Genomic DNA, 12,917 nt, shown 5'->3' with positions numbered 1-12,917 from the left:
GCAGTCAGGATTTGAGTGAGACCTTGAAGGCATAAATATAAACTTCTACATACCACGCCTTAGCTGTGCTTCTCAACTGAAGGCTCTAAAAATTACATGGTTTCCAATAAGTGAATTACATTCGTATTTTTTCCATAATCAAAGGATATAGATCAAAGTTTGGTTTCTCAACCTTGTTACTTCTTGAAGAAGCATTCTCATGTGAAAATGAGACCATCATCTGAAATCAAGAAACCAGTTCAGAAAGTGATCAAAGCCGTGAAAAAATCATTTTCAAAGTTACTGAGGGACATGCAAGCACACTTTACTGAGAGCCCCGAGGTCACAGCAGAGAAAAGTATTGATGTATATTTTTGCCTTGTGCTTTGTCATGTTTTTTTCATTAAAATGGCTTTGTTTGGAGACCTATAAGGAAAGGCAGTGCTGTACCAAAGGAAGGAAAAGAGGGTGTAGATTTTAACCTTTCATGGAATCATTTCAGCAACTGAGATTTTCTTTTACCTTTAATCTTTTCACATGGAGGAAATATTTTAGAAATGAATCTCTACCTCTTCCCAAAATCAATTCTCGTTTTCAAAAGGGAATTTAGATACTGTACATCATGCACAAGTCAATATAGAATGAATAAAAATGCTGTTTCTGGAAAGGCAAAAAGGCTGAGTTAGGGTTGGAAGACTCCAGGGATGGGGGTGGCAAGAGCAGAGTAAAAGCAAATCAATTCCAGGATGTTTTTCATCCAGAGCAAATTCATCTGCTGATGATGAAAGGCAGAAATAGTTCTCTTGGTTATGGATTGGGTTTGTCTAGAACTTTTAAACAACCAAAAACACCATTATAGGTCATACGTACCATGAGAACTATCATTACAACTAAACATTTAACTAAATGGGAAAGAAATTAAGTTCTGCCAGTTAGGCAATACTAAGTTCTTAACCTTGTTATAATAAAAGCTGTCCCTTCAAACAGTTCAGTAAGACAAAGACTTTTCTTTATTTCCATAGATGGGTTGAAAGGTGCATGCAATACCTGATGTTCTATGGAGTAAATGTTCTGGGCACAGCAGAGTCTTCATACCATGGCACACTATTTTTTAGGAAAAAAAAGAAAACGAGAAATGTAGAGAATGTAGGAAATTTCATGCCCAGGGAATCTTGTATCTATTCTGCAATTCATCTATCTGAAAATTATTAACTATCAATGGGCTTCCCTGGTGGCACACTGGTTAAAAATCCACCTGCCAATGCAGGGGACACGGGTTTGAGCCCTGGTCCAGCAAGATCTCACATGCCACGGATCAACTAAACCTGTGTGCCACAACTACTGAGCCTGCGCTCTAGAGCCCAAGAGCCACAACTACTGAAGCCCATGTGCCACAACTACTGAAGCCCGCGCACCTAGAGCCCATGCTCCACAACAAGAGAAGCCACCGCAATGAGAAGTCCGTGTACCGCAACGAAGAGTAGCCCCCGCTCGCCGCAACTAGAGAAAGCCTGCGTGCAGCAACAAAGACCCAATGCAGCAAAAAATAAATAAATAAATTTATTTTAAAAAATTATTAACTATCAAAAGATTAAAGTTATTTTTAATTAAGATACTTTAGAATTTTTAAAGTGTTTTAGTTTAGGCAATATTTATTAAAGTTAAAAAGTAGTAAAACCAGTAGTAAAATTCTGATAACCTCCTCTCTGTTCTCATCTTAATGAGGTGACTTTATTCTGAGAGGATTTTCACATTTTCTTTGATCTCTATCAAAACTCAGTGTAGCTGGAAGCAACCTAAGTGTCCATCAACAGATGAATGGATAAAGAAGATGTGGCATATATATATAACGGAATATTACTCAGCCATAAAAAGAAACGAAATTGAGTTATCTGCAGTGAGGTGGATGGACCTAGAGTCTGTCATACAGAGTGAAGTAAGTCAGAAAGAGAAAAACACATACCATATGCCAACACATATATATGGAATCTAAAAAAAAAAAAGGTTCTAATGAACCTAGGGGCAGGACAGGAATAAAGACGCAGATGTAGAGAGTGGACTTGAGGACACGGGGAGGAGGAAGGGTAAGCTGGGATGAAGTGAGAGAGTAGCACTGACATAAATACACTACCAAATGTAAAATAGATAGCTAGTGGAAAGCAGCCACATAGCATAGGGAGATCAGCTCGGTGCTTTGTGACCACCTAGACAGGTGGGATAGGGAGGATGGGAGGGAGGAGACGCAAGAGGGAGGGGATATGGGGATATATGTATACATATAGCTGATTCACTTTGTTATACAGCAGAAACTAACATGTTGTAAAGCAATTATACTCCAATAAAGATGTTAAAAAAAAAAAAACCTCAGTGTAGGGACTTCCCTGGTGGTCCAGTGGTTAAGACTCCACACACCCAATGCAGGGGGCCCGGGTTCAATCCCTGGTCAGGGAACTAGATCCCACATGCCGCAGCAAAGATCCTGCATGCCGCAACTAAGACCTGGCGCAACCAAATAAATAAATGATGGGCTTAACAATAACCTGGAGATTGCAGATGTAAGGATTAATTAATTTAAAGCTCCATCAAGAGAAATTATACAATCTGAAGCACTGAGAGAAAAATGGTTGAGCAAATAAAGAGCCTCAATGATATTTCGGAAAATATCAAGCAGTCTAACACACATGAAATTGGAATCCTACAGGGAGAGGACAGCAAGAAAGGGACAGAAAGTATTTAAATAAATAACTTAACAAAAATTTCCTAAAGTTGGTGAAAGACATGACTTACAGATCCAAGAAGCACAATATATCCCGAGCAGGATAAATACAAAGAGAAACACACAACTCAGTACATCGTAATCAGACTACTGAAAAATAAAGATACAGAGAAAAATCAAAAAGATAAAATAAAAAATAATAAAGAGAAAGAAAAATCTTAAAAGCTGCTGGGGGTGAGAGGATTACACAAAATTGACAGAGGAACAATAATACAAATGATGGCTAATTTCTCATCAGCAACATTGGGGCCCTGAAGACAATGGAATGGTATTTTTAAAGTGTGTAAGGAGAAAAATACAGTCAGCCCAGAATTCTATATCTAGTGGAAATATTTTTCAAAAAAGGGGTAAAATAAAGATATTTCAGTTAAACAAAAAATGAGAGAATTCATTGCTCTCAGACTTGCACTATGAGAAACACTAAAATTCATTTTAAATAGAATTTAGCTACTTTCAGTTTCACCTAATTCTCTAAACTTTTCAGGCTAATCATATGTGCTGATAGAGTTTAGGACAACGATTCCAAGTCTATAATGAAAAGAGTATTTGTTTTAATGGTACTGAGCTATGTATAATATAAACCACTATTTCCCAGAAGTATGGAGGGGAATTTCCTTTAGATTGATCATAATTATCATATGAACACGGGTGGTTAATTTTTCTACTCATTTAGGTACAGGCAGAGAAGCTGAACATAGGGTGTAAGTATAGTTAGAACTTCTTTTGGAAGGAAGTTCTTGTTCAGGGTGTGGAAGAGAGTTGGCTAAGCATGGGTATAGGAAATGAAAGAGAAAGGGTGGATGGAGTCTTTTTTCTGCTATAAAGCAAAAAACCATGGCTCCTAGTACAACAGGACACAATGAATGTCTCAGGCAATCTGATCAAATACATTAGCAAAAAAAAAGCAGAATTAACACTTTTCCTCATGCACCAGACATGTGGAGAAGTCCTCTGAAGAGTTCAATTTCACTGAATCTTCTTCCTATATTAGTATATTAGGTAGTTTTGAGAAAACTTGACGAGGCCATACAAGGGAAAGCAGTGGTCCCCTTCCTCAGCAATAGAATATGAAGCCCCCCACATACACCACCAGTTAGGCCTCCGTAAGTTGTTTAAACTACAGAGTAGTCCCCTAGAGGAGAAGATAGTAGGTCACTCACTTGCTTCTGCTACAGTTCTTTCCCCTGACAATCACAGATAGAAACGTTCTAAATAATAGAAAACCCTGAAGAAAGGAAGTATATCACATAGGATGAGAACATAGATTTCGGAGCCCGACCATATGAGTTTAAAACTGGGTTTTTGTGGCCTTGGGGAAGTTTACCTCTGCCTCAGTTTCCTTTTTTATGACCCTCAAGTGCCTGCCTTGCATAGGGCTGTTATGAGGATGTGAAATATATGTTAGGTATTAGCAGTAAATATATTTGCACAACGTGTTCACTATTATAATTAAGACATGAATGGTGTAAAATCCAGCTCTCTGGTTTCATCCGTCGATTCTACTAAGTAGACTCCAGGAGAACCCCCGGTTTTTGCAGGGAAATGGATTCTTCTGCATTTAAAGATATACATCTATTGGTTTTCCAGGCAAGTGTCACACTGAATAGTCACTGTTAGGCTGGTAATACTTAGGGCCAAATGGCGCTCGCCAGTTGCCAGCCACAAGAGAACAGTGTGTCAAGGACCACAGTGAGGAGAAGTGGGCTGTGACAATGGCATTAGGTGAACAGGTGGCTTCAGAGTGACAGTTCTCAGTGGAGAGGACCAGAGACACTACCTCTTAAAGCTGTTGGGGTGGAACGGCGCCAGAGGTCAGATTATTTACACAAAGGAAGGGAGGTTCTCTTTAACGGGATTCTAGGATGGAATTCCATATATTTAAGAGAACATTATACAACTTCACTTGTGACCTAGGCTGGTGTTATCAAAAGCTAGTGTCTATTAGACTTACAGAACAAAGTGAGAGACCAGAAAAAGCTAGCTTCCTAAAAGAATCTGTGCTTCCTAAAACTTCCTTGGTGTGGGGAAATCCATGGCTCATGATCAAGAAGAGTCTTCTTTTCAACTTAAGACAGACCCTTTATTTGCAAGCAAGTTACCAAGGACAGAATTTGATGGCCCAAAATGACCTCTAGGCAAAGGCAACCGACCCTGTTCATAAACCCTGTAAAAATAATCCCAGCTCTGGCCAGCTTCTCCTTGGCTTTTACAGTCTGAAGGAGCCTTTCCCAAGAGGACCCTTCTGGAAGAGGTGGTGAGGCTGCCTGGTATTAAGTAGGGAAAATGCAATTTAAAACAAAACTCCAGGAGTCTGGCTACAAAATTCAGCTGTGCTCAGAAATGGATGCTTAATGCAGACACCCACTCCTACTGGGTTCTTTGTCAGCGTCAGGCCCTGGTGTTAACAGGAGGCCCTGGACTCTGGGAAGGAGGCTTGGGGAAGGGGGACGGGGATGCTGGGAACAAAGAAGCTGAGGCAGAAACATCCATTCGCAAGACAAGTCATGCAAAAAGAGCAGGAAGAACACTAGTCGATTTTTTTAAAAAGATGTTTCAGAAGGTTGGGAAGCCCTTAAAACTGGAGACTGGAATACGAATAAGCTAAAAGAATTAAAGGAAATTTTTAAAAAAATAATGAAGTTTAAATGAAGCTAAAGAGTTGAAAGAAAAAAAGGAAACTAAACTGGAGGTTAAAATAGCAGGCAATAAGGACTAAATTCAAGTGAAATAAAGGTTAAAATATTTTTGATTCAGAAAGTTGAAGGTCTAGTAAAAGAGTAAGTAAGATCTGTGAGGTTAAAAAAAAAAAAGAATGTAAAGGTGAGGTGGCAGGGAGTACAAGAATTGACTATGGTCAGCATGATAATCAATTACGACACTCTGAGGTGGACCCAATGTTCTCAGTAAGTTATCTCACACTGGACAGCAAGTCTTGCTCTCTTGTTGAATGAGTAAGAATCTGTTTATTTGGCTAGGGTCTAAGTTTGTGAAGTCTATACTTCTACATAGTTCTTGAGGCCTGACCATTCTCTTTCCCTAATTTCATATTTCATTAGCACCACCATCAGCCAAGTCTGACATTAGAATCAACGCTGTCAATTGATACCAGTTCTGGAAAATGTGGTTAGAATGTGACGTTATTTGGAATCTATGAGAGTCAAAATTTGTGATATATTCTGAACAAGGTCATTTAAAAATTTATCTTTGTATCAGCTATGATAGAAGACTTGTTAAAAAGTAATAGAACAGAAACGAAGACCCAACACAGCCAAAAATAATAAAATAAATAAAATGTAAAAAAAAAAAAAAAAAAAAATAGAACAACAAGACACGAAAGAACATTTAACCCAATGTGGTGTTTAAGAACTTTAAAAGCATATAATGAAATTCAGCGGCTATGAGAAATCATTCTTGCCTATGAAGGGATTTCTAAATGACTTCTACACAAAGCACTATTTTGATAACCTGGTTCTATTTCTATGAAATACCATTAAGTAATAAGGGACATATTTTTTTAAATGTCACAATCCAAACATTTTACCATTCGGCCTAACATTCTTTTAGTGAGGCTTTATTACTGTGTTAATTTTAATTAGTCTTTGCTTTGCAAACGTTCTGCTAACTCACTCCAGCCTTTGTATTGAAGGCTCTAGGATATCAGCAACATCGGCTGATTCCTAATTTGTTTGATGTCTCCTATGTCACCATTTCAATTTTGCTGTTTTACTAAAATTTGGTGGTACCTACCCTCCAGTATCTGCCCAGTTTATGGGACATCCAGAAATTATCTAGTTAACCCTATACTAATTAAAATCCAACTCTGCATCTGGTTATTAAATAGACTGCAAGGCAGACCTTGTGAACGAAATTTTTATTTACACACTGTATCTAGAAGCAGATACATAAATTCTTTATACGATTAATTTCCAAAAATGTGCAAGAAATTACTCTAATTTGTTTACAAACCAAAACATGTATTAAAATCAATGGACTTTGGATAATTCATTCTGTGGTGTTCTCAGTACAAATGGTACACACCTGATTCGAAACATACAGAAAAGTGTAAACTACAGCAATCTGGATTGCAAGTATTAATTCCATGGCACTCCAACGACTATAAAATTTCTTTAACCCAACATGTATACTTATTACAAAATTCTATAAGAATTTTTCATCATCTCTGGATGTAGAGTTTGGATCACTTTTCAGAAACGGCAGCTACACATTCGCCATGTTATAACTGATTAATAAAAAAGGATGTTTATAAAAAATCTTTACAGGATTAAAAAACTATTAAAATAAACCGAATTTGTGATTACTAGCGTACCAATACTTTATTTTAGAATTTTAAAGTTATTTATGGAACTGGCGACTGTTCCTTATTTGAGTTTTCAACAAAACCGTCTATTGCTGGTAGTATGATTTCATTTTCAAACTAAGACTTCGCATTCGATGAAAAGCCATGATGATTTAAAATAGATTACTTTGAATCATTCATAAAGCAAGTATCTCTCATATACAATGTGAAATGTACAATGATCAAAACTGGCATTTCTGAAAGCATTGTGAAGAAAGATATTCAGACTGGTAGCGCTAGCAGAGACACTGCATATAACCTACTTAAGATTTCAGTAACTTTTATCCTGTTTCAGTAATACTGGCTCAGAAATTATCGTGTGTATATACTTGGGTTTTATTTCCTATATGCCAGTGATTTAGCCTTTTGGCACATGATTTTCTTTAACAGCAAGATGGTTGCCCTGTGTAGCTGGTTTCCTTAAAAACTATTTTTAGTTCTATGATCGTTTCCTGTGATATTTTTTGACCTTCCAAAATTTTCACATTATTGCACCAGAGAACAGTTTTCCTTAGAAAGAGAAAGAGACTTTTTCAAGTACTTTCTATGCTTTCTTATTATTTGTAAAATTGCATAATAGTGTCCTAGTAACACTGGAAATAGCTTCTGGCCTCCATCATGTTTCTGTGATGAGATATTTGATAAAAAGCAACTCTGATTAATTTATTATGGCAGAAAGATACAGCTTTCTTGCTTTCTTTTTCTTGCCTTGAGCTCAGATTTTCAGAAACACATATTTAAGAAATCACTTACAGGTAGTGCCCATGTCATCTAAGCTACCGTTCGACAGAATCCAGAAACCCAAATGCTACCTAGACAAAACTACAGGATGAAGATTTCTCTTTTTCCCCTTTCCAATTTTAACCAGACTGTTTTACTACCCTACAAAGCCAGTCTTTCACATTATGTTGTACTGCCTATATGCCAAATGGTTCTCTTTAAACAAAAGCAGAAAATATTGCAACGCTCCTTTCTCTGTTTGTAAATAACTTCTTGGCAAATATTTTTACTGATACACTATCAGACCCTAGCAATTTGAAATTGGATGAGAATAGGGCATTTTACTTAAAAGTGTTTTATATTATGAACATAAAAAAGCACATTAAAGACTGGCTTTCTGAATTAGAACAGTATCAAGACTTGCCCTCCATAAAAACACAAAATACAATTTTAAAACCATTTATATGGAAATCAGAATGATCTTAACTTGAAACCAAATGGCTAGATCTTAAACACATGGTATCATGAGGAAGGCGTGGGGAACAGGCTATGCCCACATTAAGACGGGGTTCAGGGCAGTCCAAAGACCTCTGTGCACCATGATCTCACAAAGAGTACATGTAAATGCTTCTAGAAACATGGAGAAGCCATCTCAACATTTATTATTAATACACAGTGACTCTGTGACAATACCTGCCATCTAATATAGATGCACAGGGACTTTTAACTCACCCTAGATATATTTTAAATTGTTTAAAAATAAATAGTTTTGCAAAAAAATAGTTTAAATGTCTTGCATTAATTTGATAACAAGTTTACAACTCTGTAATAGTTCTTAATCCAAATAGCTTACAATGAACACTTAAATTATATTATTACAGTATACTCCATATTCCATCTTATTAGGTGAAAACATATCAGAAAATGAAAGAGGAGTCTTTGTAACAAGGTACAATCAAACATTCCACCAAAATTAAGTACCTTTTCCCCTTTAAGTCAAAATATCATAACATATTATGGCATTGTGCCTTTTCTTGGTAATTCTCAGTTGACTCTAAAAAACAAATAGAGAAAAAAAAATGGGGATACTGCTTATGTCTGAATGACAACGCTATTAAATTTGACCTAAGACCTTTACTCTTGTTTTTAAATGGGGGTAAGAGATAGGAAAACCGAGGGACAAAGGAAGAAATGTCTTGAATTACATGTTTCATCTGAGAGGGAAACATTTCCTTTAAAGTTAGGTAGCTAGAAACGTCTTCTGGATGGAGCAACTCCGAAATACTAAAGAATCATGCAGTAAATAAACACTGCATTTCAAAATAACTAAAAAGTATTGGAGGTGACAAACTGCACCCCCGCCCAAAGGACTGACTCAAAAGAGATGAAAAAACTAATGATGTCAATTTACTTAGGACTTAAAAAGAAACAAATAGAAAACCTATTTTTAGAGGGCAGTATATATGGTGTGCAAACACTTCCATACACCTGATTCGGTTTTAATATTTTTCTTACATGGTGCTCCACAAGCTCCACAATTTTTCAACTAAAGTCACTGGGTTTTTTTGGTTTTTTGTTTTTGTTTTTTTGGTGGGGGGAAGGAAGGGTCAAATCTAGCACATCTTAATAGTGACTGCATAAAAGAAAAATATAAACCCAACTTTTAAACAATGTTTTCTTTCTATTCAAATCAATTTAAAACTTTATATAAACTTTATGTTGCAAGAGGATCTAGTCCATTTTTGAAAATCATTTCTACATCAAGTTCACCCAAGAAAATGTTGACTAAGCTAAAGAAATCACAGATAAAACATTTTACCAAAGGAAAGTATAGATAACAAAAAAACTGCTTAACACCGGAAACTATGATCATCTAGTATTTCTTTAATAGTTCTAGTTCCATTAGGTCTTTATATGTTACGCCAATTTGTACCAGAGTTTAATGACAGAAAAGGCAACAATTTCTAAATTGGTGGTATACATTTCTTTACAATTCTGTAAGGCCATTTATTAAAACAGACAAACCACAAGATGAAAATGAAGGCAACAGAAAAGTCCAACTTCTCACAACCAAAATAACAGCACAACCTTAAAAATAATTTAGAAATGAATGTTGTAAAAGATATGTAGCAGATCTCTGTCCCATTACCCAAGATTATGTCAGTTCATAATTCTAAATAAATCTTTCTAAAGTATGAAATTAAAAATCATTTTCAGTGTAGGTGTGAATGCTGTAATTTATCACACGGCTATGTTTACTCCACACTATCTTTGAAAACGGGCCATTGAAAGAGACATAACAATGTTCATTCTATAAGTTTCATTTAACTTTACTTAGGATTGAATACACATGAAATGTGCTTTTAATGCATAAAAATCACAGTGGATAGCAGCAAAGGACTGGGGGCGGGGTGGGTAAGGAGAATCTGATAATTCACATTGTGATTATTCTGCACACTGATGGAAGATAGCTCACTCTTCTAAAACCTCAAGACTTCCCTTTTTAAAGAACCAAAATAAACCCAAGACACCTTGCCGACACTTCCCCACCCCTAAACAAACTGGTTACTCTTTTACACATAAAACTGAAACAGTATGGCAGCAAAAGATTTTGATAGCAATGGAAAGTCTGTAAACGGTATTTCAATCTCTTTTTCTTCCTCCCCAAGTGCAAGACGCAGGGTTCTCACAGCCTCTCAGTAGTGCTTCTCCTGCAAATAGTCCTTCATTTTGTTTGGCAGCGGCAGCTTCTGAATCAGGTCTATCCTGGTGTACTGGCGGATGACGAACCGGCACAGGTACTGCAGGGAGCGCACCTGCATGAAGCGCGACACCGGGTTGGTCAGCCTGACGGGGTAGGTGGCCGAGCCCGGCAGGCGAGACCTGGAGTAACAGAAGGCCCCGTTCTCGGAGTCCCTGACCGAGTGCTCGATCAGGTCCACGATAGACGTGTGTCCTTCCACGTCCGGCTGTTCATAAAAGCTAAACCTACCATTTGAATGTTCGATTCTAGTGTGAAGGGTCTTGCCATGCGAGCGAAAGCTCAAGCTTAAAAGGTAACGGTCGTCAGAACTGTCCCGAACAAGGAAAGAACCATCCGGCACATTGGCCAGCTTCCCTTCTGCCTCCCAGCGAGTGATGGGGCCCCAGTACCATCCCTGTTTCGCAAGTTTCTTCAGCTCCTCTGTAAGGCTTGTCACGACCATGGGACCACTACTCTGCACCGAGTCATAAACTCTGGCAACCCCGGGGGCAGAGTTAGGATCGAAATTCAAGTGACAGCGCATACTTTCGGCCACGTGGGCGTCCGAGCCGGCGAGCCCGCCGAAGTTCCTTTGGATCTGATTCGTCTGCAGGGGAGGTAGCAACGGTGAGAGTGGCGGGGCGTCGTCGGGACTCGCCCTCGGGCTCTGCAGCACGACTCCCGTGGTGCCGATCAGCAAGCCGTTCACCGACTGGTCCACGAAGATCTCTGGGGCCACCACGAGGTCCGGGTCTACCTGATTCTCGTCTTCGGGGAAGGAGCCCCCTCCCCCTGGAGGAGGGACCGCGGAGACCTCCATGGGGGAGGAGCCGTCCAGACAATAGCCGCGCGGTCCTTCCAGAGGGTACATCCCCTCCTCCAAAGGCACAGTGTACTGAATGTAGTCCTGAGGCACGAGTCCGATAACGACAGGCACATGTTCTTCCAGGTGGAGATGCAGGTCCCCATCCTGAGACTCGGAACTCTTGAGCGAGTTCGTCTGTTCTTGGCACGCGGTGTCGGCCTGGAGGTCGTGGAAGTCCTTGCGCACGCCGTTCAGGGCCGGGCCCGGGCCGGGCGAGTGGACCAGGGCCTTGACCCTCACCTCCATCTTGATGCACGTCTCCTCCGACGTGGTGGGGCGCAGGGGCCACGGCGTGGGGCTGTAGTGGTGGCTGCGCAGGGAGGTGGACCTCATGGGCCTCTGCGCCCTCACATCCTTGAAGACTATGGGGGCCGAGGAGGAGGAGAAGGTGTCCTCGTCGGCGGAGCCCCCGGAGGGCGCGCCGCCCTTGCCCTTCGGCTTCTGTTTCGCAGAGAGCCGTCTTTTCAACGTACCCATTAGGCTTTCACTTTTTGATCTACTCTTCCCGCCTTTTTCATCTTCACTGTTGAGATCACAGCTGGCTATATCCTTCCCATAGCAGCTACCAAATAAGGAATCCTCTTTTCCAAAGTCACTGGCTAGTGATGGTTGTTGTACAACCATAAAATCCGCTTCTTCTTTACTTTTATTCAAGTTGAAAGATTTCCGGAAGGTTTTAAGACTAATCTTCTTCATTCTGACTAGTTACCTAATCCAAGGGAATCAATTTCTCTCTGGAATATTATCCTCGAACATCTGGAGAGGCTGCACGCAATGCTGCATCTATGTATTTTTCCCGCTTCATTTACCCTTTGGAGCCATTTTCTAAAAAAATGCAGAAAATAAAAAATGTTAAAAGGTCACATTAAAAAATATTTCCACAAAAAGTTTTATTTTAGTCACTTTTAATCCTTTAGCTTCTGAACAAGGATGCCTGAGTATGTTTATAAGAAGGTAAGCTCCATTAAGACAGATATTTTTTCCATTTCATATAGCACAGTGCATCACTGCCTACTACATAATCAGCACTCGACAAACATTTGATAATGCTTAAAGAGCAAACCCGACTCTACCTCTTTCCTTTCTGCACCTTACTTTGACTTCACCCTAATTACGGTTCGTGTTCCTTACCTCCTAACACCGCTCTAACAGAGCCACTCATCCTCTGCACACTGATCCACACCGTCCCCGGCCTCTCCAGCCACCAGCCTGCAAACGGCCAGCACTCAACGAAGAAGGCCCCACGTCCACAGCAAGCCTAATCGATTCTACAACAAACTATACGTATTTTTAAATATTTAAACATCTGTAAAAATGAATTAAAGGAGTCCCATAATCTGTGATGAGTTATCTAGGAAAAGCCTAGAAATGTCCCTCTATAGCCATGAGTTCAGTGAGAACAGGGCCCATCCACCTTCGTATTGCTAGTACCCTGCACAGCCGAGAGCCCCCCGAGAGGGGTACTTGCAGCTTCAAC

General features: G+C 39.4%; 1 protein-coding gene across 5 annotated transcripts in view; it reads right to left on the bottom strand.

The window, feature by feature from the left end:
- Positions 1 to 6,711: 6,711 nt before the first annotated feature.
- SOCS6 (suppressor of cytokine signaling 6) overlaps positions 6,712 to 12,917 on the bottom strand; it is a 34,081-nt gene continuing 27,875 nt past the window's right edge. For all 5 annotated transcript variants that reach the window (XM_068563109.1, XM_068563113.1, XM_068563111.1 and 2 more), the window contains one exon: positions 6,712 to 12,265. In XM_068563109.1, coding sequence (XP_068419210.1) covers positions 10,529 to 12,136 — 1,608 coding nt within the window. In that variant the 5' untranslated portion in view covers positions 12,137 to 12,265 and the 3' untranslated portion in view covers positions 6,712 to 10,528. The remainder of the gene's footprint in view (positions 12,266 to 12,917) is intronic.

Source organism: Eschrichtius robustus, chromosome 14 (assembly GCF_028021215.1).
Source record: "Eschrichtius robustus isolate mEscRob2 chromosome 14, mEscRob2.pri, whole genome shotgun sequence".
NCBI lineage: Eukaryota > Metazoa > Chordata > Mammalia > Artiodactyla > Eschrichtiidae > Eschrichtius > Eschrichtius robustus.
This window is presented reverse-complemented; position numbering and strand designations above follow the sequence as displayed.